This window comes from Chrysemys picta, chromosome 1, assembly GCF_011386835.1.
Source record: "Chrysemys picta bellii isolate R12L10 chromosome 1, ASM1138683v2, whole genome shotgun sequence".
Classification (NCBI taxonomy): domain Eukaryota; kingdom Metazoa; phylum Chordata; order Testudines; family Emydidae; genus Chrysemys; species Chrysemys picta.
The window spans coordinates 94561980-94588964 of record NC_088791.1 but is presented as its reverse complement, the minus strand read 5'-3'; the positions used below and the strand labels follow the sequence as shown (position 1 = coordinate 94588964).

Sequence of the window (26985 nt, the reverse complement as noted above, 5' to 3'; positions counted from 1 at the left end):
CTTGCCCCCATCCGAAGGGCACCGAGTGCTATACCAAGTGGATATGTTTATGTGTATATAACGGGTGGTATCCTTGTCCCAACACTTTTCATATGCCACTTGTGTTCTTAGACTGCAAACTCTTTAGGGTAGGGCTCATCTTCGTATGGGTATCTCCAGGACGTAGGCCAATGTGGCCCTGATTGGGACTCCTGGGCAGTACTGCAAAATAAATATCAAATATCTCCTAGCAATAAGAATACTACACACTACCTCAGCCGTGGGGTCTCTTTCGCTCTCTTCTTTCCAGACTTCCCCTGAGGCATTATACTTTATTAAAAATAAATAGTTACAAATTCAGTTTTACAGCTGCTCACAGGGGGAGGAGGCTGGAGGAGCTGGACAGAGTTTGTGAAGGAACCATTGTCCTGAATGAATAATTTGTCTGTCATCCAGACACTGCCCCAGTTAACATTCCCTCTGCACACACAGGGCTCTGCCTCCTCTGGTGGGTGTCTCTGGGAAAAGTCGGGAATAGTTTTAAAAAAGAACCAGGGGAGACTTGGGATGGGTGGGTGGGGTCAACCTGCCTCTGGGAGTCAAGGATGCCAAGGGCCAGAGAGAGAGTCGAGAGGGCTACTGAGTCCTTGACTCCTGATCGGGAATTTTAAATGGAAGAATATGGATTTTGGTTCTTGATCTGTTTTATACACAATAATATCATGTACAACAAGCAAAAAACATGCAAAATACACCCCACTTCCCGGATCCTTTTCACTCTTTCCCCATGACCCCCAGATTCTCCTGTCCTCCCAGTTTGGTTGGCATTTATAGCCTACTTCTTCTCTGGCAACAGTCTGGACCCATTTAGCGGCCATCAGTTGTACTGAGGCGATTGCTTTGGGTCCAAGCTTGTCTTCCCATGGTTCCAGCCCCAAACAGTGGTGGGGCTTGTGGGGGACATTCCCTCACATCAGCTGTCAATGTAGGAGTTCAAAATACACATATTTCTTTCCCATCTGGTTGCAAGAAGTCTGTTCCAGTGTGGGTTGTGCCCACTGGAAACATGAGCATGTCTCACACAGTACATGCTCAGGGGCTGAGAGGTGGGCAAAGGAGGTTCTTTGGGGAGTGTTTCAATTAAGCATTGGAGTGAAAGGGAGGAGATGGTGGGCAATAGATGCGGAATGGAAAGGCAGGAGGAGTCAGATGGCTGACTCTCTGCGGTAGGAGATGGTGTCCAGAGGGATGGCAGCCTGTAGCCGTTCCAGATCCAAGTGACTCCCAAATTCCGTCATCTGGATGACTCCTCCATCCTTCTTGGTGCTTCCTCCTAACCCAGGCCCCACTTCCACCTCCTCCTCCTCCTCATCTTCGTCTTGGCTGACTAAGGCCAACTCGTTCTCATAGCAGAAGGCACTAGGAGGTGGCGGAGAAGATAGGATGGTGATTTTGCTCTCTTGCAGCTCCCGGGCTGAGCAGCAAGGGGTGCCGGCCACCTCGTAGGTCTTGTGGAAGTGTGAGTAGTCCACTTTGTAGCGGTTCTTCTCCTCAAAGACCACAGGTTCAAAACGGTGACCCCAGAGGATCTCACTGGCCAGGTAGGAGCTGCGAGCCTGGGTGGTCATGGCTGTGGCCTCCACCATCCCCTCCAGGATGACGACAATCTCAAAGTCCTCCATCTCTAGCTCCTCCTTGCCCATTCCATAGAGTGGGCTCTCCTCATCAATCTCATGGACAATGATAATGGGGGATACCAGGAATATGCGGTCAAGGCCTATGTCGTAGCCCACGTTGAGGTCCCGCTGGTCCAGCGGGAGGTACTCACCTTCCTGTGTCATGTAGGGCTTGATGAGCTGAGCCCGGACATGAGCCTCCACAATGTGACTCCTCCGCAAGTTTCCCACTCGCCACATGAGGCACAGTTTGCCATCGCGCACAGAGATGACAGCATGATGGCTGAAAAGGAGGGTCTGGGCCCGTTTCTTGGGCCGCGCCATCTTGGCCATGATGGTGCCGATCATGAAGGAGTCGATGACACAGCCCACGATGGACTGGACCACTACTGCCATGATGGCCAACGGGCACTCCTCAGTCACACAACGGAACCCATACCCAATGGTGGTCTGTGTCTCCACCGAGAAGAGAAAGGCTCCTAGGAAGCCATTGACGTGCATGATGCAGGGCTTTGCAGTGGTGGGGACACCGCCCACCCCAGTGGCACCCAGGTCACCATGGAAGAAAGCAATGCACCAGAAGAGGAACCCAAAGAAGAGCCAGGAGACCAGGAAGGCTGCTGAGAAGATCATAAACATGTAGCGCCAGCGAGTGTCCACACATGTGGTAAAGATGTCGGCCATGTAGCGTTGAGACTTGTTGCTCAGGTTGGCAAAATACACGTTGCACTGTCCATTCTTCTTCACAAAACGGTTACGGCGTTTCCGCCTGGGGACATGTCCTTTCCCATTCCAGCTGTGCCCATTCATGTTGCCTAGGGCAGAAACCTTGTGCCCATCCTCTTCAGTTGAGACAATGCTGTACCTTTCAGAGAAAACAAACTGCTGAGGTAAAAATAAAAGGGGGGGGGGCTGAGCACTTAGAGGGTCACTGGCTCCCCAGGAGGAAGCTCATGCTCCCAGAGACAAAGCCCTGCTGTGAAGAAGTGGAAACAACTGGAGCTCTGGCTAGCTGAGCATTGCCAAGGGAGAGCTCTGAGGAACAGCACATTGCCAGAGTCTTCCTCTGGCACTGTCTGGGTCCTCTTTGGCATTGTCAGGATGCTGCTGTGAGGAAGCTCACAGTGTTGGAGTCTTGACAGGGCACTGTCATGAGGAAGTTCACAACACTGGATTCCCCAGCTGGTTCTACCAAGACACGGCAGTAAGATTGGTAGAGCCCTGCAAATCCACGGGTATATGCTGTATATCCATGGACAGCAGCGCGGATGCAGATACAAATGTTGTATCCGCACAGGGCTCTGATGGTAAGAGCCGGGTGGGCAGCTGTGAGGAACCGTGGCGCGGACCCTCCACCTGCCCTGAGCAGAGGACCTGGGGGGCAGGAACACTGCGCGGGGCTGCTCGGGCCCCCCGCCCAGGGCAGGTGGAGGATCCGCCGCGGCTGCCAGCCTGGCTCTTACCGCGGCTCTGAGGCACGCCCCCCTGCTGGAGCCCAGTCGGGGAGAGCCACACAGACAGCTGTGGGGAGCCTGGGTCCCTCCACCTGTCCTGGGAGGAGGCCTGGGGGGCAGGGACACTGGGCAAGGGGCCTGGGGGGCAGCGACAGGGGCCAGGGGCTGCTCGGGGCAGGTGGAGGGAGCCAGGCTCCCCACAGCTGCCAGCGCAGCTCTCTGGCTCCGGCCAGGGAGGAGGGCAGCTCGGAGCAGCAGCCCAGCCACAGCTGTGGGGAGCCGTGGCGGACCCTCCACCTGCCCTGGGCGGGGGGGGGAGGGCTAAGAGCAGCTCCCAGCCATGTCCCCGCCCCTCAGGCTCCCCGCCCGGCTGAGGGCAGGTGGAGGGTCCATAACTCAGGGCAGGCTCTCCACAGCTCCCTGAGTGGGCTCCGGCGGGCGGCAGGGGGTTGGTACCTCGGAGCCTCAGCCCAGCCCCTGGTGTAGAGACCTGCAAATCTGTGGATATCTGTGGATATCTGCAGATAAATGTTGCGGATCACAGATCAGATGCGGATACACATTTTTGCATCCGCGCAGGGCTCTAAAGATTGGTGGATCCCTGGTTGGACATTTGCAGAGCATCGCTGCAAGGAAACTCATTCTACCGAAGTCCTGACTGCACTCCACTGTGAGGAAGCTCACAACACTGAAATCTTGACTTGCCTTAACTCTGAGAAAATACCTCAAAGCCCCTAGAGTCTTGATTTACATTGACATGCAGATGCAGCCAGCAGAGAAGACTAAGCACAAGTGGCTGGTATCTTGTAACATTTTGGCCCTGAATTATAAAGGTTGGAAGTTTCTATTTTCTGTTGCCTTCTCCTCACTGATCTAATTGTGCATCTGTGACAATGTTTATACACTTCCTGAATTCAGGACAATTCCGTTGCCACAGCAACGAACATGGCTCCCAGCATCCTGTATCCAGAGCCAAAGGTGTAATTTAGAGATCAACAACAGCCAAAGTGCTGGCAGATTCCCTGTGAGAAACTCCCTCTCTCTGAGAGCTGCTTGTCCTGCTCTCATGCTCCCCTCTCCCTCAGAATATCCCAACCACTTCCCTGCTCCCTGTCAGGAAGAAAGCTGCTGCTGTTAGGTCATAAGGCTTTGTATGACATCACAGTTGTTCCCTGATCACATAATCACAGTGGATGCTCTGACCATTGGTAGAATTAAGTTGATACATTTTCAGGAGGAGGGAGCCCACAGGAGGCATCCTGGTTTTCAGTGCCTCTCCTTCAAGGACTGTCTCTGTACTCCATTGATCTCCCTAGGTTACCAGACCATCTGGAGTTCTCCAAGATGGCTTCCTTGACCCTGTCTCTAACTGTTCCTGAGATGCCCCATGAGTTAAACATGGGGGTCTCTTCAGGGCAATAATAATCATCTCCCAAATCATTCACCCTCTTCCTTTCATTTGGGAAGGGCAAAGTGAGGTTTATGGAAGGTGGGTGTTTATCTCCTGATGATTACAGGCAGAAATCTGTAATTTATCTCCCCTCTTGCCAGGGCAACTGCTTCAGCCTCTCACCTTCCCCTCATCTGCTTTCCCCTTCCACTGTAGGGACTGATCTGGCTGAGAACTGGTAACTCCTTACATATGTGTGGCACATTCCTAATAAGGTGGGAGCAGGGGAAAAGGGCCATAAACTTGGAGTGGAGAAGCAGAGCAGGTGTGGCCTGGCAGCCATTGGCACTGCAGGGAGTGATGAGGTGTAGTTTGGAATAGATTTAAAGAGACACGAATGCCACTGGGGGGAGAAGGGGGTGGGCAAGGAATCCCATAATCCCAGGGGTGATGACAGCCTTTAAGAAGGGGTCACTCACCTGTTAACTCGGACGCTACCCATGGCTCGCTTTATCATCAGGGTAACTCAGATCGTGAGGTGCCGTGGGAGTTGTACGTGTCTCGGGTCTCAAACAACAGAGTTCACACAGGACCAGGTGAGGCTGGGATTCACCCCTGATGAGCTGTGGCGCCAGCCATACCTGTGATCGGTGCTGAGCACACACCTTAGAGACAAACAACAAAGGAAAATCCCATCAACATAACAACCAAAAAGAGCGGTCCCTGGCCAAGCGAGCAGAGCATGGAGGTCCCAGATCTCTGTGACCACTCAGGAGAGGCCTCATAATGTCACTCTATCTCGCCAAGGCTTCGTCTCAATCCACTAGTTGTAAAAACAGGTATAAAGAACTGATTTATACAGACAGTACAGCAGTTCCCAGCAATCACCATACTGCAGCCCCCTTTTCCATACCACAGCCCCCAAGGCCCCTGTGTACCTAACCCAGTCTCCCCTCCCAGTTAGCAATATGGGAAGGGCAGGTCAGTCATAAATCCCAGGTCAAGAACCCGCAATTTAGCACATTTGTAAGGCACCTCGCATTATGCACTACAGTAACATAAAAGCTTACATGAGGATTAGAGATCAGCCTGTCAGAAAACACCAAAAAACAAGGGCTAAAGGAGCTCAGAAGCCTTCAGGCAAACCCACCCCCACCACCCCAGTCCAGAGGGAATGCTTCCCAATGAACACACCCCAAAAACAGGAAAGGAAAGTGGTTAACGGATACAAAAAAGCAAAGTGATACATAGGAGGTATCCAGAGATAGGGACAAGGCTGCAGTAATAAACAAGCCTCACAATATGCCCCCAAAGCAGCCAAGGAGGGACTCTGCTAGACAACCTGCTGCAGAGGGTTCAGTGGACTGAGAAAGCCATGCCGCTGGCCTGGTCTTGATTAAACCAAAGAACCATGAACCCAAAGGACCAAGAATCAACTTGTTCTGGGTGACTGGAGTTGCTGAAAAGGGACATACTGCAAGGGGTGATGACTTATAGATGAAGAAGGGCTTTGTGGACCAGTGCTAACCCTCCACCATACTCTTTGGGTTCCTGGCAGCCATTGCAGAATGCAGGCATAACCAGCCCACTCCCTCACTCCCATCATCAAGACCAAGTAAGCAACCATTTTTCCAGGGCAAATTCAAGGAAAGTGCGATTAGGAACACATTACAGTGGACTAGCCTGGATGTGAGAAAGGCATGGTGGATGACTTGGTCAAGGTCCACGTCTGAACAAAACATCTGGGTTTCTCAGATAAGCCAGGGACAGTAATAGCCACTTCTGATCACTGTTGCAAAATGAGCTTCCACGCTGCTAAGGGTGACCCCCAGGTTCTGCTTCTGGCTAACTAGTGGCGGACACACTCCCTGAATAGTGGACACAGACAAACCACAAGCCAGCTCCTCAAAACACTTCCTCCTACCTCTGACTTGGCTGGGCTGAGTTTCAACCAGCTGTCTTGCAGCCAGATAAAAATGTTGCTCAGGCAGTTTGGTATCTGAGACTATCCATACATGGCCACTTGAAGAGGAGCATGGACAGAATGGATCCATGAATGAATAGCAGTGAAGACATAATGGAACCTTGGGTACTCTACTGGCTGGGCTCCAGGTGAAGACAAATAATTGCCCATAATTACCCTCAGCCTACCCGGTCAAAAATAAACACAGCCACTTGAGAGCCACCCCGCCCAGTTCCATCAGGGACTGGAGCCCTGGCCACCCTTCCCTGGTGGCCAAGAGCATTAAAGGCTGTTGAGAAAGTTCTAATAAAATAGATGAGGCCCTCTGTGTAAAATGCAATTATGCAGATGCATAAATTGCAGTAAAATTGTGGTTGATAATCTCCCTCTCATCCCTGGAGATGGTCCCACCAGAGCAAGGACAAGACTGCCTATGCTGTATGTTCTTTAGCAAACTGCAAAAGGTAGGAGATTCAGAGCTAGGGTTGCCACATCAACACATCCAGGTCTAGCAGTGGGAGGAGGAGCATCCCCTTCTTGATACAGTACAGCTACTGTGATGGCTAAATCTCAGCACTTTCCCTTTCTGCCATGAGACAAGGACATGGAAATCAAAGCATTTTCACACACAATTAGGCAGCACTGGAGCTAGTAGTGTAAAGAAAGGGACATTGTCTCAGCTCACACTGGGATATTTAACAACTTCATAAAGGTTATTGAGCAAATCTCTCTTGTCCTTCTCCAGGCATGGATGTAAAGGTTCCAGGGAGAGGAACCCTTTGCTTCTAAAGGGACAGACTGTGATTGACCCTGAGTTCAAGGGAAGTGCTAAGAGGGTATAAGAGTTTCCCTTTGTTGTAACCCTATGCAAAGATGCCCAGAACTCTGGTTCCTTGCATTCCCCAAGCCACCAACAGGGGCAGGGGAAGAGGGACAGGTGAGATGTGCACAGAGCTGCCCAGCCACCTTCTGCACCAGCCAGCACAAATAAGCCAGATGGGAGAGTAGATTGCTATCTGATAAAGGGTAACACAGCCCCCTCTGGTATGCTATGCCCCAGCTCCCATGAAAGAACTCTGGTTGAGTCAGCCAATGCATCTGCAGGGCTTCCTGCTGGTACAGAGCCCCTGTGCTACCCCCTTCCCAATGTGGGCTCTTGCTTGTAGCCCAAAGCCTGTAAAATACCTCGACACAGGACCTCTGACGAGGACAGGACAAACAGCTGGTTCTCCCAGCCTGTAGCACTGCACTATTGAAACAGAGCACCTGAGGCTAACACTCCATTAGTACGTGAAATTCATATTTAATTACAATAAAAGTACTTCTGGGAAGGATAAAGGCCACCTATTTGAAGACACGCAACGTTTCATGAAAGCAAACATTGCATTACTGATTGCAGTCTGGGAACAGTGTGATCTCAGTCTATACACTCACAGGTGGGAGCCCCCTAAGCGCTTTTTCATCCATCATCTTCCTTTTTGACTTCGGAAATCTTGTCTATGGATTTCAGGAGGTCAGCCACAAAATGCAGCATTTCCGTTCCCGAGACCAGCTGTTTGATTGACAAGTGTGCGTTGGCTATAACCCGGTGGAGATTCTGCAAGGCAACGTCTACATTTTGTTGCACTGCCCCCAGGCTGGCAGACTGGCCTGCACGCAGCATGTCATTCTCTGTCTTGAAACTCTCCAGCTCCACCTGGAGAAGAGACACCTCCTGCTTCAGCTTTGCAGCCTTACTTTCTGCCTTCAGGGCCCGCTGGGTCATCCCCAGCAGATTCCGTTCTGCCTGCTGGACAACGGATTCTAAACCCTGAGCCTCTTTCTCCTCTTTGACCACACTGGCTCTCAGTCTTCTCTCCAGGTTTCTCACCATGCGTGTCTGACTTTCTGAGAAGCTATGGATACTTTTGATCTTCCTCCTGAGCATGGAATTCTCCTCTTTGAGTTCTTCGTAGCTCAACTGCAGAGATGGATACTCCCTGTCTCCTATGGATTCTTCATGAAGAGCACAACTTTCAGGTGCCTTGTCATGAGTTCTGCAGGAAACATACAAGTCGCTGGGATGGAGGCAGGGAGCAAATGCCTCAATTCCCAACTGTCTGGCTGTGTTGTGATATAAAGAATCATGCGGGCTACAAGGTGACATGCTGGCAAATCTGGACTTACGGGCTTTTTCAAGGGCAGGGTGGTGATAGCTCCCACCCCAATCATCATCCTCATCATCTGATAAGGTATCAGCCATCTCTAGGTCTTTGTAAAATGGCTCCTGAAATTCCATGCTCAAGCCCAATGCTTCTGGAGATAAGGAATCATCTTCAAAGCCTAGGTTGTGTCTGGCCAATTTCTTTGCAAACATTCTATTTTTTGACTCTTCCTCTTTTGCTGTGCCACGAGTTTTCGTTTTTACAAACCCCTTTAAGGAAAATGGAATGGCTCCCTCTGGATCTTCCAGATGATTGTCCCCTGGACTGATGAGGCTCTTAGCATGGGCCGGCGGAGGTGGCGGGTGATGGGGGTAACAGCATATGGGTTCCTCCTCCTCCTCATTATCTAGGCCTTGGGACTGTGGACAGGTCCTCTCCAATGTTCCTGAGGGGAAAAGTGGCCGTGGCATTTCTGAAGGGCTGTGGGCTCCAACAGAAGTAGCAGTTTGCAAATTAGCTCCAGCACAGGTCACATTTCTTCTGTGACAGGGCTGCCTGAGCTGTCCACTGTTGTCCCATCCTCTTTAGCAGCTGTCTTAGCCTCGGCACCATTCAAAGTGTGACAGTGGGTTACAGAAGTATCTGTACTTAAATCATCTCTGTGTGTGCATGTGTCTGTAGCTTTAATAACGGAGGGAGCAGAAGTCACCTAGGTTTGTGATGTCATCAGACAACTGCATTTCATATTGTGACTTCACAGCCAGGGGAAAGAGAAACAGCCAGATCAATGTTCACAGCATTTCAGCCAATGGGACTGAACTATACAAATAAATGTCAAGCATAGGATAGGCCAGGTCAGCTCTGATATCCTAGTTCCATACCTGGGCCTCACAGCCATGGGGTTGTTCATTAACAGCCTTGACATGCAAATGAGTTTATACAAGCAATCTGAAATCATCAGAACATAAGAACAGCCATACTGGGTCAGACCAAAGGTCCATCTAGCCCAGTATCCTTTCTTCCGGCAGTGGCCAATGCCAGGTGCCCCAGAGGGAATGAACAGAACAGGTAATCATTAAATGACCCATCTCCTGTTCTGGGATCAGGGCAGGGGGAATAGAGTAAGGCGGAGGGGGGGGGGAATTCAAAGCAGGAGCCTTAAGGCAGAGGGGATCATGGCCAATGGGCTATTGGCAGGACCAAGGGTTAGTCAGGGGATCAGGGCAGAAGGATCTCATGGCAGGAAGATAAGGTCACTGAAGGCTACACAGTATGGGGATTTGGACCAGTAGGATTCATGCCAGGGTTGTAAGGCATGGGGTGAGGATGTTCATGGTAAAGGAATAAGGCCACAAAGGTGGGGAGGAAGGTTCATGAGGATCAGGGCAAGAGGAAGAATTTGGATCTGATTTTAATAAAAACATGCACTGTGTCAAAATCTGGTGATGAAAACCTTCAGTTATAAACAAGCACAATCCCGGGAAACTGTGCTTGACTCAATATCTCTCTCCCAAGGATCAGGTGAGCTGAGCTTTGTTCTCAGGATTACAGGATGTCACCAGAAACCCTCAATGTGTGTGGGTAGCTCAATCACCCAGGTCTAAGGTTGCCAACATTTATTTAAAAAACAAGGGACTGTTTTTTAGCACCCCCACCCCACCTCCCAATAATAATTATTATCATTATTATTATTTTAATTATTAATAATAAATAAGCAGTCCTCACCTACATTCGCCAGGCATATTTCTTGCTGCTTTTTGCAGCACCCAGCAACTCCTGATCTTGTTGTACGGAAATGAAATACAGGACAGGCAATTATCTATTTAAATAAGGGACATCCCTTGTAATACGGGATTGTTGAAAACCCTACCTGCATCCTAGGGTTAACGCACTGGGTGTGTCATTGCCCGGTGATAGGATTTCATTGTTTACTGGGACAACTTGTCTAAATGCATTTATGATGATGCTTCCTCTGGGGGGGCAGGGACTGTGTCTCGTGCCAGCCCAGAGGACTAGAGAGGAGACCGAGTGGATTGCCAGAGTGCTAACTGACTGCATCACCCACTGAGAGGCTGGTCAAGATAGGCCCAGAGAGGTGGTGTGGCAGTCTGAATCAGCACTCCCCTGACTGGCAAAGGGAAGCCATAGAATCACAAAACCCGGAGCTACCCAAATCAGGAGCAAGACGGAAATAAACTCATTAGCTGTTTCCATCCGGACATGCCCCCCCAACATCTATCGTAGCCTGGAAGAGAGAAACATACAGGCGACTAGTCTGGGGGTGGGAGGCAGCCGTCGCTTGGTGTCTGTGGGGAGTGCTGCTTCAGAGTCTGCCATGACACTGCCCCCTAGTCACCAGCTTCTCTATGTCAGGGCCACCTCAGAGATCTCTGTCTTGTCTTCAGAAAGCCCCATGTGATCCACTTTAATCTGAATCTCATGGGCATGATCAGATCTACGATTTATTTTTAATTGTATTACAGTAGCAGAAGAAAGAGCCAAACGGCTCCCCAGGGACAAAATATAGTACATTTCATCTCTAGAGGCTTTATAGCTCCGCAGAACCACCGAACCGCAGTCATCTCTGGTGCGGGAGGGTGGTAGCCAGCTGGCGTGCAGTGCGCTGCACCACAGTGAAGGAGAGGCACAGACACAAAAGTCTACTCATGCGAAAAGTGCCAAGGGGTTTACTGCCCATGGAGAGGAAACAGGAAGGTCTCATCTAAAACAGCCCCCCACACACACATACACACCCACCCACATAGCGTTTATTTACCTCAGAAAGATGAAAGGCTGACTCTAGCTTGCTAGGATTCAAACCAATGGTTCTGGAGGGAAAATCTAGGAGTTTCATACCTGATGGCTCTGAGAAAGACAGCTATCTCCTCTCTCTGTTCCTGGGGATTACAGACTTTGCTGCTTGGGGCTGCTCATCTTAAGCCTTTGAGGGCTATAGAAGTTCAAGCTCCACACTGGGTATCGCTCTTGTAACCCGCCCTATAGGTGCTATCAGCTGGGTATGAACCCTAGGCCTTCAGCACCTAAAAGCATCATCTGCTACCATGTGAGCTACGGACTGACTCCCCAGATGTAGCTGACCCACTAACCTCTCACATGTGCCATCCATCAGAGGGGGACAAAGACCCCACTCTCCTAGTGTGGGTTACACTTAAATCACTAAGCCACCCTCTCTAGCTCTGATTTCATCAGCAGCCTGAAATGCAGCCCCCCAAGCTAATCTTCTCCCTTCTAGGCCTTGTATTTGGTGGTGCCAATAATGTTGTAACAAATCTGTGGCCACCAAGGATTTCCTGGTTGCCATTTTGCTGTGCACTTTGGCTATGACTGCACAAGGAAACTGCATAGCTGTAATTCACCACAGGTGCGCCTCCATCAGTGACTGCAATGGTGACAGCACAAGTGTGTACAGGGCACAGACATTTTCACCACTGTGTTGTCTAACTCTACTTTGAGCCCTGCATTCCATAGTACTCCTGCCATTGTTACCACTGCTGGAGCTGCACAGCTGGTGAATTACGGATCTAGAATTTGATCATGTGGAAAAGACCTGTGGTTCTTTGGCCTGTCACAGAAACAGTGGGCATAGAACTTTGGAACTGCACATAGAACTCAGATCCCTTAGTATTATTTATTATTTGTTCCATAAATGATCTGGAAAAAGAGGAAAACAGTGAGGTGGCAAATTTTGCTGATGATACAAAATTCCTCAAGATAGTTAAGTCCAAAGCAGACTGAAGAGTTACAAAGGGGTCTCACACAAAACTGGGTAACTGGGCAACAAACTGGCAGATGAAATTCAATGCTGATAAATGCAAAGTAATGCACACTGGAAAACATAATCCCAACTATAAATACAAAATGATGGTGTCTAAATTAGCTGTTACCGCTCAAGAAAGAGATCTTGGAGTCATTGTGGATAGTTCTCTGAAAACATCCACTCAATGTGCAGCATCAGTCAAAATAGCTAACAGAATGTTAGGAACCATTAGGAAAGGGATAGAAAATAAGATTGTAAATATCATAATGCCACTTTATAAATCCATGGTACACCCACACCTTGAATACTGCAGGCAGTTCTGATCACCAACTCAAAAAAGATAGATTAGAAATGGAAAAGGTACAAAGGGCAATAAAAATGATTAGGGGTATGGAACAGCTTCCAGGTGTGGAGAGATTAAAAAAGACTGGGACTGTTCAACTTGGAAAAGAGACAACTAAGCGAAGATATGATAGCGGTCTATAAAATCATGACTGGTGTGGAGAAAGTGAATAAGGAAGTGTTATTTACCCCTTCATATAACACAAAAACCAGGAGGTCACCCAATGAAATTAATAGGCAGCAGGGTTAAAACAAACAAAAGGAAGTATCTTTTCAGATTGTCAACCTGTGGAACTCATTGCCAGGGGATGTTGTGAAGGCCAAAACTATAACTGGGTTCAAAAAAGAATTAGCTAAGTTCATGGAGGATAGGTCCATCAATGGCTATTAGCCAAGATGGTCAGGGATGCAACCCAGTGCTCTGTGCGTCCCTAGGCCTCTGACTGCCAGAAGCTGGGACTGGATGACCGGGGATGGATCACTTGATAATTGCCCTGTTCTGTTCATTCCCTCTGAAGCACCTGGCATTGGCCATTGTTAGAAGATAGAATACTGGGTTAGATGGATCATTGCTCTGACCCGGTACGGCTATTTTTCCGTTATGTTGTTCTTACGTATCACAGTAGCACACAGAGGTCCCATTGTGCTAGGTGCTGTACAAACACAGATGAAGACACAGCCCCTACTCCAAACATCTTACAATCTGAGAAGAAAAGTGACAGGTGGAAGGTGAGCGGAGGAAGCTGCAATCAACTGTGCACTATTTTTACACATGCACGTATGCCTTTTCTTTCCATCATTATAAATAGATGCCTGCAATCCCCATCTGCCCCCCAAACCCTCCTTAATTGACTGATTTCTTTAGGCATCCCATTATCTGGCACCCAAATAGGGATTTTATTGACATGCCTTTGCCTGGTTTATACTGTGGGGTAGTGTGAGAGGGGGAACTTTTTTCCTTTGAAGTCCCGAGGATGGGGACGGGGAATATGAAAACAAAACAAAATGATCTGATGTGAAACCAGCTCCGTGTGTGTGTGACTCAGAGCTATTCATAGCTCCCTGAAGCCAGCTGCAGCAACAGAGCCAGAAGGGTTCTGCCCGTATTATTATTCCAATTACCATCTGAATTAAAAGTTTGAGCAGTGATCAGCCCACATGCTGACGGACGGGAGGGAGGGAGAGGAAGAAAACACAGCTAGAAAGGGATGTACACAAAGATCCCCTGGATGACAAAGTCAGAGGGAAAGATGCAAAAAGGTTAAAGCATTCTCCACCACCTCTGGCTTCTGCCCACACCTCCCTCCTCCGCCCCACCCCTCGACACACATAACCCATGTCAACTGAGGTGCCATTTGCATGGGTCATGCAAAGATCACTCTGAAAACAACTAGACACATACTTTAGTGCTCCCTGTGTCTCTCTGCCAAGAGGAGAGAGAATATGCCACTGCGCATCATGGTTGAGAAAGGGTATGAGGCAGCTATTGGGGCAGATGTTAACATGCTAACTTCTTCCAAAATTGGGGGAGAGAGAGCGAGCGAGCCATCAGGGAAGGCTAGGGTCAGGAGAGAGAGGTAAGCTGGGGAGGAAGAGTTGGAGAAGGGAGTACAAAGGGCAAAGAGAGAGAGGGAAAGTTATGGGGACAGAGAAGGGGGAAAGACCCAGGGCCCAGTTCTCTCATCGGGGGCCTGATGCATTGCACAATGCATGCTTGACTAGAAGGGTGCACGTTACAGTTAGTCCTCTCTAGAAGAGTGCCCTGAGAGACGTACTCCTCTGTGCGCCCAGCATGAGTGACGGAGCACAGTCGCAAACGCTGTTCAGTACACCACTGCGTCCGCTAATGTCCATGCAAAGTAGAGCATCATTTGACCCAGTGGTGCTGTTGGCTCAATCACTTTTTTAGGCATCAAACAGAATTCACGTTTTGGTGGTGAAAACAGTGGATGTGGCCTTCTAAAAAGGGGACATTACCTAGGTCAGTTCCTTTATTTGGTACCCTTGCCTCCAAAAGCAGCATAAAAATGGAATTAAGTTAAAACTGTTCAAGAGAATTTTAAGTTTCATCTTCTCTGTGCCACACTCATAGGAGAAATTGGTTTTGCTCTTTATTAGTCGTATTACGGCAGAGCTGAGAGGCCAGGGCCCCGCTGTGCCAGGTACTGTACAAACATAGAACAACGACTCAGGGACAGTCCTGAAGAGTTTATGATCTAAGATTGCCGCTGGAGCTTTGGCTCTTGAGGGACTCTGAACATTGCTGGGATAGTCCCCTGACAAATGGAAATAAGATACATTTGTGATAGGACAGTGATATTGATAGCGTATATTAAGGACTAGAACCACTACTGGTGTAGCTCAGAATTGAATGAAGCTCTGCCTACTTACATAGTGGGGTGGGATAACTCAGTGGTTTGAGCATTGGCCTGCTAAACTCAGGCTTATGAGTTCAATCCTTGAGGGGGCCATTTAGGGATCTGGGGCAAAATCAGGACTTGGTCCTGCTAGAGAAGGCAGGGGACTTGACTTGACATGATGACCTTTCAAGGTCCCTTCCAGTTCTATGAGATAGGTAATCTCCATATATTATTATCAGTGAAGGATCTGGCACTGTATCTTTAATATATTCGGATGCTTCCAACAGGCTACTCCCTAGCTGACCCTAGTAATTCCATGTGCCTGTAGAAATAGCCTCTGGAAGCTTAACATTCATTATGGCCACTTTTTGTCTGTCTTGTCTACTTAGACTGTAAGCTTTTTGAGGGCAGGCACTGTCTTTCACTCTGTGTATATAGAGTATCTACATAACAGAGCCCTGATCATCAATTACTAATAAATATGTTTATTGGGTAGTTAATTACAAAAAAGACATTCATCTCACTCTTCCACACTGCTGAGAAAGGATACCTCCCCTCCTGGGCAGTCATGGTTTGCAGCACTAGTATTAGATCACAGCCTGACACAACAGTGTTAGTTGCAAAACATCAGCAAAGGAAAAGTGACTTTTAAGCAGACCCTAGCAGTACCATTGCTCTTGTGATATGAACGTAACCCCTCCTCCATGCTGCAGTGCAGTAAGAAATGGGAAAGTTACTTCCGCCCAGTTGCACCACACCTCAAAAATCATCTTAAGCAGGGTCACTAGATTCATAGACTCACAGACTTTAAGGTCAGAAGGGACCATTATGATCATCTGGTCTGACCCCCTGCATGCTGCAGGCCATAAAACCGTCCCTACCCCTTCCCTGGACTCTGCTGTTGAAGTCCCCAATCCTGTTTTTAGTGACTTCAATCGGCAGAGACCCTCCTGCTAGTGATCCCTGCCCCATGCTGCGGAGGAAGGCGAAAAACCTCCAGAGGCTCAGCCAATCTGCCCTGGAGGAAAATTCCTTCCCGACCCCAAATATGGCGATCAGTAAGACCCCAAGCATATAGGCAAGAGTCTCCAGCCTGACCCCTGTTAGCCATTATACTATTTACCTACCATTGCTTGGTTTTCCTTGACTACTATGTTTTACCATTAAACCATTCCCTCCATAAACTTATCTAACTTAATCTTAAAACCAGACAGGTCCGTCGCCCCCACTGTTTCCCTCGGAAGGCCGTTCCAGTATTTCACCCCTCTGACGGTCAGAAACCTTCGTCTAATTTCAAGCCTGAACTTCCCCACGGCCAGTTTATATCCATTCGTTCTCGTATCCACATTAGTACTAAGCTGGAATAATTCTTCTCCCTCCCTTGTATTAATCCCTCTAATATATTTAAAGATAGCAATCATATCCCCCCTCAGCCTTCGCTTTGTCAGACTAAACAACCCAAGCTCCTCTAGTCTCCTTTCATATGACAGGTTTTCCATTCCTCTGATCATCCTAGTGGCCCTTCTCTGCACCCGTTCCAGTTTGAGTTCATCTTTTTTAAACATGGGAGACCAGAACTGCACACAGTACTCCAAATGAGGTCTCACCAGCGCCTTATACAACGGAAGGAGGCTGCAGAACTGCCCATTTATAAACAAGGGATTGATGATTTAGAGACAAGCAGCCATCTGATGATGACAGGCTGCTCAGTCCAGCTAAAGTAATATCACTAAATAATGTCACAGCATGGAAGAGCTGGGGTTTGCTGAGGGCAGATCACTAGAATGTGTATGTAGTGGGCTATGTCCCAGCCAATGTAACTGAGTGTGTTCACTGCGGAGGAGGGAGCCCAGTGCCCCTTGTCCCTTTTCCTGCTACTCTCCGAATTGATGCACCACCACTGAGGGCTTGTCTATACTTACGTGCTGGTTCGGCGGCAGGCAATCGAACTTCTGGGTTCGATTTATCGCGTCTTGTCTGGACGCGATAAATCGAACTCAGAAGTGCTCCCCGTCGACTCCGGTAATCCTGCTCGCCGCGAGGAGTACGCGGAGTCGACGGGGGAGCCTGCCTGCCGGGTCTGGACCGCAGTAAGTTCGAACTAAGGTACATCAACTTCAGCTACGTTATTCACGTAGCTGAAGTTGCGTACCTTAGTTCGATTCGGGGGTTTAGTGTAGACCAAGCCTTAAATGCAGTCACCTCTCGGCTGGAATGCAGCAGACACTCAGATTGCGTGTAACCCCACTGTGGATTTCCAACAGCATAGGGATCACTGAGCCTACAGTTCCAGACTCAGCTAGAACAGACATGCACAGTAAAACTGGTAGTGATACTGTAGATGCAGCCCCTGTTAGGAACGGCATGTAGCAGCAATGTTTGTACACATTCTTCTTGTACACCTATGATTTACCTCCACTGTGATGCTTTATTATAATCTCTCCTGGGATTCTGGATTGCACTCCGATTTCCTACATGTTTATTGCCTTTGTACCTAGTTGTGCCAATAGTATCACCTCCTACGACCTCTGTGCTATGCATAACATTTGAGCTGATTGCTATGTTTGCTGGCAATGTGATGTCTTTTGGGTCTCCAGAAACCATAAAAGAGAGTGCTTTCAGGATACATAAGCAAATGCTGTCTCACTTTAACTGTCACAGCTTCATGGAAATACAACCCCAGGCTGCTACTCACGTGGGAAACTCATACAGATTGAATGGGATAATGGGGGCAGATTATACTTTCCTATTTTGGAGTAATTTTTAGAATGCCTTTTCCAGAAACACTCTCCTTTGCTCCAAAGGGCATAGTCTAACACACAAGGGGATAGGAAACTAAGATTAGAGAAAGAAAGACAAAGTGGGTGAGATAATATCTTTTGTTGGACCAACTTCTGTTGGTGAAAGAGACAAGCTTTTGATCTACAGAGAGCTCTTCTTCAGAGTACTCAGGAATGTCGCAGCTAAATACAAGGTGGAACAGATTGTTACGCATAAGGAGTTAACACACATTGCAAGAGGCCATTGAATGTGAAGTGGGCAACTTGTCTCTTTCACCAATAGAAGTTGGTCCAATCAAAGAGATTACCTCACCTACCTTGTGTCTGTAATAGCCTGGGACCAACACCGCTACAACTACACAGAAAAGAAAGAAAAGAAAAGAAAGTTTGACTAACTCTTAAAATGTGGTTAACATCAGATCCTATGACACAACCAAAGTCTGAACTGCTCAGTCGTTGTCAGGCCCAGTTTCAAAAGCAGCCTCTTCATTCTGCTATCAATGGGAAAGAATAAACAAAGAAAGAAACCCTCGGCCTTGATCCCCTCTGTGCACGTGGGCTGGTGGAGGGACGGGGCCACTTGCAATGGCTGTGAACTGGAAGGGAGTGGAAGAGAGAGAAAGAAATAGATAAAGAGAAAGGCAGGGAAAGAGAGTGGAAGTGAGACAGAAAGGTAGAGTGGGCTGTCACATCCATGCACAGGAACGAAAGGGAAGAGGTGAAAGTGACAGGACATTTGACTGTGTTAAACTCCAGAATGACCTCTCTTGCATCAGGGCTGGGAATGTCACAGCATCCATTAAGTGGCTTGCACATTCGGAGGTTGGCTGCCCATCGCCTCTGTGCTACATCCCATTGTCAGTGGTGCGGGGGTTACAGGTCAGTTTTTATAAGTGGGTGGGGCGGGGGAAGTTGCCTTTTTCATGTTGACACAAGAATGTTTTGATCTTTGAAACGTTTCAGGAGAAATGTTGCCACAGAAATAAACCTGCAGGGCAGAGTCACAGGGGCAACTCCTCAGCAGGTGCCCATCACCCATTTACATCTGCTGAGGAGTTGGATTGTGGTTTCGAAACATTTGAACTTTTTAGTTTGCTGGCAGGATTCCTTGTCCCTCTGTGTTTTCACACAGTCATAGATTCTAAGGCCGGAGACACTGTGACCATCTGGCTGACCTCCCCTAGAACCCCAGCCATAGAATTTCAGCCAACAATTCCTATGTCAAATTCAACAACTTATGGTTGAACTAGAGCAGATGTTTCCAAGCTGTGGGGCACTCCCCCGGGGAGGTGTGACAAGGTTATCAGCTGGGGGGGAGGGGAGCACGGTTGGTCTCAGGCATGGAGCCTGCTCGCAGCAGCTTTCTGCCTCAGCCACCAACCGGCAGCTACCTTCCTCTGCTGGGAAGGCCAGTGGGGACACTGTGAGCGGAAAGCTAAAGGATGCAACTTGGGAATGCAGACCCTGCTGCCAGACAGAACCTCCTCCAGACCCTGGCCCTTCATCACAGCCCCACAGCACAGATCCCTAACATAAGAACAGAAGAATGGCCCATCCCTGTCCACTTTCCCCTGCCAGACAGAGCCCCCTCCTGCCTGTGGCCCTTCAGTGTGACCCCTGGCACGGAGCCCCTGTCAGACACAGACAGTGTAGGGGAAGTGGATGGACAGTGCTGAAGGGTCGGGGGCACTGGCCGAGGGTTGTCACTGGCAGGGGGGCAGTACTCATGGGTACAGCCTCCAGCTCCCGTCTTGACCCCGGCCCTTCAGCATGGCCATTTTGCTTCCTGCGCGGGGTCGGGAGCAAGACAGGCAGAGAGCCGGGTCCTGGCAGCTGAGACTACCTGACCGCTGCAGAGAGTGGAAGACTTCCTCAACTGCCACATGGTGAGTATTCATAGATTCATAGATTCATAGATTATAGGACTGGAAGGGACCTCGAGAGGTCATCGAGTCCAGTCCCCTGCCCGCATGGCAGGACCAAATACTGTCTATTCCCCACATCCCTATGGGTACCGGGCACACCTTCTTGTCCCCCCACCCATCACCCCTATGAGTACAGGGCACCCCTTCCCCCAAGAGAGGTGGGGCTGATGGGACATGACTCTCTAAAGTGGGGGCTCAGCAAAAAAAAGTTTGGGAATCTCTGAACTAGAGCACATCCTTTAAAAAGACTGGCCACCTTGATTTACCATCTTCAAGTGATGGAGAATCCTCCACATTCCTTGGTAATCTGTGTCACTGGTTAATTACCCTTTCCAGGAAAGATCTGCACCTTTTTTCCCAGTTTGAATTTGTCTAATTCCAACTTCCAGCCATTGGATCTTGCTCATCCTTAGTGTTCGAAATCAAAGAGCCCTCCACCACCTTTAAGCATGCACAGTCAGTATACTCTAATGCTGTTAACCTGTTGTCAGATAATTTTGCAGGGCTGTGAAGAATGGGTAAATTGCTTCCTTTCAATTTTTACCATTCATAGAAAATCAGTGCTAGCAGGAGGCCGGGAAGCTACACATTTATGAATAAGGGACACAAGCAGCCATCTATTGATCACAGGCTGCTCCGTTCGATTAAACTAATACAACTAAATAACGTCACAACATTGAAGAATTGGAGCTTGCTGAGGTCAGACTGCTATTAACCAGTCTGGAACGTGTATGCGTTAGGCTATGTGCCGTGAGTGTAGGGCACAGAAGAGCACAGTGTCAATTGCTGTGTCCTTCTCCCTTTTCCTGGTGCCCTCCAAAGTGATCTCACCACTGAAATGCAGTTGCCTCTGGGATGGAATGCAGCAGACATGTTGTACCTGTCACCCCATGCACCAGAGTCAAAAGGTGAGAAATGAAGAATAATTTCTCCACGTGAAACTGCAGGATGATTTACAGTAGCTATTAGCCAAAAGGGAGTGGATCCACAGGGACTGTATTGGCAGAGTAATAACCTGGGGCCCTGGAAGAGATGCATGAAGGATCCCCCAGGACTGGAATAAGAACATAAGAACGGGCCATACTGGATCAGAACAAAGGTCCATTTATCCCAGTGTCCTGTCTTCCGACAGTGGTCAATGCCAGGTGCTTCATAGGGAATGAACAAAACAGGTAATCATCAAGTGATCCATCCCCTGTTGCCCATTCCCAGCTTCTGGCAAACAGAGGTTAGGAACAATATCCCTGCCCATCCTGGCTAATAGCCATTGATGGACCTATCCTCCATGAATTTATCTAGTTCTTTTTTGAACCATTATAGTCTTGGCCTTCACAACATCCTCTGGCAAGGAGTTCCACAGGTTGACTGTGCATTGTGTGAAGAAATACTTCCTTTTGTTTGTTTTAAACAAACAGGAGTTGTGAGGCAAAGCTGAGGAGCACTCACAGAGCTGTAGGGCAGGGTGGGGAGGAAGAAGGACTGAGGTGCATTGGCAAAGTGGGGTGCAAGGGGTTTGCACCGTGCAGTAACCTCTTGATTTCCTGAGCAGCTCACACACATTTTACAGAAGATAGTTTTGATTTGAAAAAAGTCAGTTTTCCTTGCAAATTACATGACGATGCTGTAAGGGGTGGGGTTTGGTTAGGGTGACCAGATAGCAAGTGTGAAAAATCGGGACAGGGGGTGGGAGGTAATAGGATCCCATATAAAAAAAAGCCCCAAATATCAGGACTGTCCCTATAAAATCGGGACATCTGGTTACCCTAGGTTTGGTGCCTCTGCTAGTCTCAGAATTGAAACAACTGATCACACCAGTCAGTTTTGGCCTCCAAAGAGGAGAGGAGAGGAGGGACAAAGAGAGAAGAGAAGGAAATAGAGCTCCTCCTCTCCAGCTCAACCCCATCTCCTCCCTCTGTCCCCTTCCTCTCTATCTCCTCCCATTCTCTTGCCTTCCTCTTCCCTCCTATCCCCACCAGACTAGCTCTCTCCTTAAAGAACGTGTGTCCCCCAGACAGTTATTATCGTCAGCAGCTAAATGCAGTAAGCTGCACATTTTGATCACTCATCCCTTCTGGAGGCGCCATTTCCACTTACTAACTCAACCACGGGGCACATTTCAATTCCTTCTGTGACAGCTAAACTCAGTATTAAGGAACCCCTCTATTTAGGAAACATTTAGTAAAACCTGGAGCCCCATATTCCATTGGATCTCAAGGGGCAGAACCCCCTACCACTTACTCCATGTTATCACATAGCTCCCTTACCATGCAGCCAATCCTTCTAGCTCCCACCACACGGGCAGGGTAGATGAGGCCTCATAATACAGGGAAACCGAATGGATTTTGACTTCTGTGTTTGTACAGCCCCTACCACCATGGAGCCCTGATTCATAATTAGCACCTCTGGGAGCTATGGCAATGCAAATAATAAATAATATATGTGCAAGAATGAGGATGTTGCTTTCTTTGTCCAGCTCCAGGGGCCCATCCAGATGTATCAACCCAGCATTTTAGACAGGAACCTGAGGAATGGAGGGTCCTGTGTGAGTAGGGTGGGGAGAACAGGAGCTTGGCTGAGATCTCTCCATCCTGAGCTTGCTCCCAACAGAGATCTCCTCAGCAGAAGAGCCTAAGGAGAGCAGATAGCTAGGAGCTCCATGAGCATGATGAGGACCATGCTCATGTCTCGTCAGTCACGTCCCTGCAACACACCCAACTAGCCCCATTTTCACTCTGCCCCCTTGCAAGGGAGGCAGATGGTGCACAGAGGCCAATATTCATTGCTTAACCTTACTTGCACCCAGGCATCACTAGCTTCTGCTCACAATCAGGCTGGAACACAATAACTTGGCACACTATGCTGGGCAAGGACTGGCAGCATCTAGGCAAGGCTTGCGTTTAGACACACAAACACATTTGCACTCAGTTTGCACCAAATGGGCTTGGCACACATCAACTCTGTCCCTGGTACACAAAAAGTGCAGGGGGCCCAAATAGTCTTTGAGGAAGGGAGGGGCAGACAGCAAGGCCCCCACTTAGGTAATGATGTAGTGAGAATAGAGCCCCCCCCAACCCTCAATATTCACACACAGACTTCAAACAAGAGGAAATCAGAGCCCACCCCTCTCAGAGCATGGTGTCCCAGGAAGCCTTTTCCAAAGTCAGGAGCCTTGAGATCACACAGCCCTGAGTGCCTGCAATATAATGACACTGTACACGTGCGTTGGCATAGATAGGTAAATCTAACCAGACTCCCCTCCACCCTTGGAAGCCATGGGGATGGCATATATGCATAAGGAAGTGGAGGGAGGGATAGCTCAGTGGTTTGAGGATTGGCCTGCTAAACCCAAGGTTGTGAGTTCAATTCTTAAGGGGGCCACTTAGGGATCTAGGGCAAAAATCAGTACTTGGTCCTGCTAAGGGGGCTGGACTCAATAACCTTTCAAGGTCCCTTCCAGTTTTAGGAGATAGGATATCTCTATTAATTTAAACAAGTTGATTGTCACCACCGCTGGCCTCTGTGCCCTTTCAGCAGCTGGCCCTGGTTCCCTCCCTCACCTGACCACATGGAACACCAGTTTTGACATCATAGAATCATAGAGAGGTAAGGCTGGAAGGGACCTCGAGAGGTCATCGAGTCCAGCTCCCTGCACTGAGACAGGACCAAGTACACCTAGAGCATCCCTGACAGGTGTTTGTCCAGCATGGTCTGGAAAAAACCCTCCAGTGACGGGGATTCCAGCATAGATTGCCACCCTCCTTCCATGGACCGCTGCCCATTTGGGAGGGTGAGAGCACATTCCATTTTTGATCAAATGAAAAAAAAATTACTCAATGGGATTTCAAGAGAAAACCCCAAAGGTTAATTCCTATATCCAGTCCCATCTGCTTTACACCTCGGAACACAGCAGGCGAAGAGCAGATCCTGAAGGGAAGCTATTTTCTTTCCATCCTCCCAGCAAGGCCAGGGCACTTCAGAGGGGCCCCATCCATTTTAGCACCCATGTTAGCACTGTGCCCCATGGATTGGAAGGGGATGGCTTTGTTTGCCATATGTCACCCATTCAAATACATTTCAGGCCAAACCCCACTCTCCTTGCACACTGAAGTCACTATCTCCTCACTGAAGTCAATAGGGCTGCTCAGCTGAGTAAAGCAAGTGGGATTTGGCTCTATAAGGTTGGCGATGCAGTTTTTGTGCTGCTATATCTGATCGTTCAGTCAGTACAAACCCTAGTGTGGCTGCAGCTGCACCAGTATAAAGGTACCTTATACTACTGTCCCTTGCTTTGGTAAATTTCCAGGAATAAGCTATACCAGTATAAGCACCTTTATACCAGAATAATTGCGCCCATGGTGGGGATGGGGGTTGCACTGATTTAATGATATCAGTTTCTCAACAGATACCACAGCACAAAAACTGTGCATAGACCACCCCTTAGATGTCTACCCTACTAGCCATTTGGGTCATTCATTACCAATGCTTCCTGGGGTATGTTAAAATGGAATAATCTAACTGGGACATCAAGCCATGGCTGTCACCTCCTACCTCCATCAAGTGATGTGGGAATGGATGGACTCTGGCGATGGAATGCGTCAGCTTCCAAGCAGAGGGAGCCCCTCTGAAATTTGCCCACTAATGAGGATGCAGTGTCCAATGTGTACAGGAGGGACCTCCAGGGTAGGGGGTGGCAGCAGGAGTTCACATGAGACATGCCAGGTCCACCCACACGCTCTGGCAACACAACGCACTGTAGTGATGGATGCACTAGAAACACAGGGAGAGGAAGAGATTAGATGAAACAGAGACTTTCCCTGGCATGTTGCTGGCTGCTTCCTCAGCTTCAAAGAAACTCAAGAGTTTGAAGCCACTTTAGACACTGCTTATTTGGGCTTCATTTCTGCCAATTAGATCAGCAACACAGACAATCAGTGACCTAGAAGAGGTTGGACAGAGGGGTGTGAGGTATCGATTATCGATTCTGACAAGCTTCACAGAGCGAGAACCAGCATGTGCCCTGATGTGCCCGAGTTTTTGAGCACATGCACAAGGAATCCAGCTCCTCATCTCTAGACTTGATTAGGGAAATGGGGTGGAAAGGCACAGAGAAGAAGTGGAGGGTGCCAGCAATTGGGGGCGAGAGACGAAGGGAAAACAAAAAAACAGCTTGTAAAGGGGCGCAGCCAACCAATTATTTGTGACTAACAATAAAAAAATCACATAAATGTAACCAAAGTTGACATTCCAGGTCAAAAAAAGAGGGAAAGTTATGGAGCTTTAACTATATATGTGTGTTTGTGTGTGTATCTATCTATCTATACACACACACACACACTCACTCTTACACTTTATTTTATATATATATTTATATACACACACACACATATATACACACACACACACGCAGACATAAATACGTGTATATATACACACATACTTATACGTATTATATATATTTGAATAGATAATTAATATGAAATTATGCATTATTAGCATAGCAAAAATCCTGGAAAATTAAATTGAGGCTAATAGCCATAATAATTTCTTACCCAGGTCCTGTGTTATTCCCTGTTTGAGTCCTGGAGAGCCAAAAGTCAGGGAAAGGGAAAAGAGGGAGATTTCTCCATCCCACCATGAAATCTGTCACCGAGCCTGGATTTAAGGAATCTGGGGGTCTCTCTCCTTTTAGTCTCTCTTTCTGTCTCCTTGCTATTTTCAAGTAGTTACTTCTTCCTCCTAAGAATTCCCTCTGGCATGCTCTAACTTTCCCTCATTTGTCTCTATCTCCTTCTCTTTCCTGCACTTTGTATCTCCCCCTTTTTAGCATTTTTTGTTTTGAGGAATTTCCATCCTTCATGAGCTTTATTTGTCTGCAGCTTGGCGATGAGTTCTTGGACCGGTTTCTCCCTTCTGTCTGTTGTTTATCACCCTCTTTCTCTTTTTTTATCTGGTTGTCGCTTTCCCCGCCTCCCCTCAGTTTGTCTCTATTTTACAATCTCTCTATTCGCTCTTTTTCTCCATTCTATTTTTTCTCTCTCCTTCCTCCCTCTCACTCTCTCTCTCGGATTGCTATGCAGTCTGTAGCTAAGAAGTCAGTAACTCTCTGGTAGAATCCAACAGCTTTCCGCTACTTTAGCCCATCCTCACATGTGATCTCAGAGCCATGGATACACACTGCAGATGCAGAGATGGGGAGAGATGCGAGCGCAACCAAAAGCAATGGAAACAGGAATGGGAACACATGCAGCTGGCGCTCAGATGCCCCAGGCATGTTTGCATGGAGCACAGTGGCCTGTAGAGGCTTGCCACGCAGTCCGTACCAGAAGGCAGAGAAATCCAGGTCCTTTTTTTTTCTTCTTCCCAGATGCTGCACCCAGCATCTAATCCAGGGAGGTACAGAAATCTCCCTCTAATTCACCAGCTGTCGCACTCTTCCAGAACTTTCTCCAAAGGTGCCGTGTGTCATCACTGTTTTTGCTTGTAGTTGGATTTGAAGCAGTTCCCAGTACTGGGTGATCCTACTATAGATTTACAAACAGTGTCCTTCCAGGGGCCCTCAGGGGCCTTCTGAGGATCCCTGTGGAGTTATTTCAGGGCCTGCTGTGATGCTGTGTCCCTCACCTGCTGAGCAATTCAGCCAGGAAAACGCTCTCTAGGTCTCACCTCCCGGAAATGTCTCAGCTATTTTTCACAGGGCTGCTCCTCTTGCAGGCACAGGGGCTTTGTGGCAGAGGAAAGCACAGGGGGTGCCCCTCATTTTCATATTAGAACAAGGTACAGGTAACAAGGCTCTCCCTTTAGCTACTCAGTATCTCTTAGGCGCTTGACCTTTGGGCTTCAGGGCCAGTCATTGGGAGGTTTTGGTCTCATTGGATTTCCTCAGCCAGAGGTTCCTCAACCTTTTCAGAACATGGATCACATCCTAATAAAACACTGCCTTCTGGACACCTCTCCTCCCACGCGTAATCCCACAGACCACCTCCCCTCTCACTGGCGATCAAACACCATCCCTGTGGCAGCCACAGCAAGCACGTGCATGGAACAGCAATATAGGGAAAGCTAATGAGGTTTTAGCATCTTTCAGTGCAGTTTAGCAGCTGTAAAGAAGAAGAGCCAGCACCATGCAACCAGCTTGCTCTTTGCAGACCACCCACAAGAGCTCCACGGAGCACAGTTCGCTTAGCCCTTGGATGG

The 26985-nt window shown here is 48.5% G+C and overlaps 2 protein-coding genes across 3 annotated transcripts; both read right to left on the bottom strand.

The window, feature by feature from the left end:
• Positions 1 to 665: 665 nt before the first annotated feature.
• KCNJ4 (potassium inwardly rectifying channel subfamily J member 4) lies at positions 666 to 25873 on the bottom strand. Of its 2 annotated transcripts, XM_005302496.4 has the most exons (4): positions 25341 to 25873; positions 24340 to 24558; positions 4979 to 5164; positions 666 to 2520 (listed from the first exon to the last, which is right to left on the bottom strand). In XM_005302496.4, the coding sequence occupies exons 3-4, from the start codon at positions 5014 to 5016 to the stop codon at positions 1185 to 1187; spliced, it is 1374 nt and encodes a 457-aa protein (XP_005302553.2). In that variant the 5' UTR covers positions 5017 to 5164; positions 24340 to 24558; positions 25341 to 25873; the 3' UTR covers positions 666 to 1184. The 2 variants fall into 2 exon arrangements, with proteins under 2 accessions (XP_005302553.2, XP_005302554.2); XM_005302497.4 differs by lacking the exon at positions 24340 to 24558.
• Positions 7922 to 9076, bottom strand: LOC101953254 (endosome-associated-trafficking regulator 1-like). Its single transcript, XM_005302635.2, has one exon. The coding sequence runs from the start codon at positions 9074 to 9076 to the stop codon at positions 7922 to 7924; it is 1155 nt and encodes a 384-aa protein (XP_005302692.2).
• Positions 25874 to 26985: the final 1112 nt, after the last annotated feature.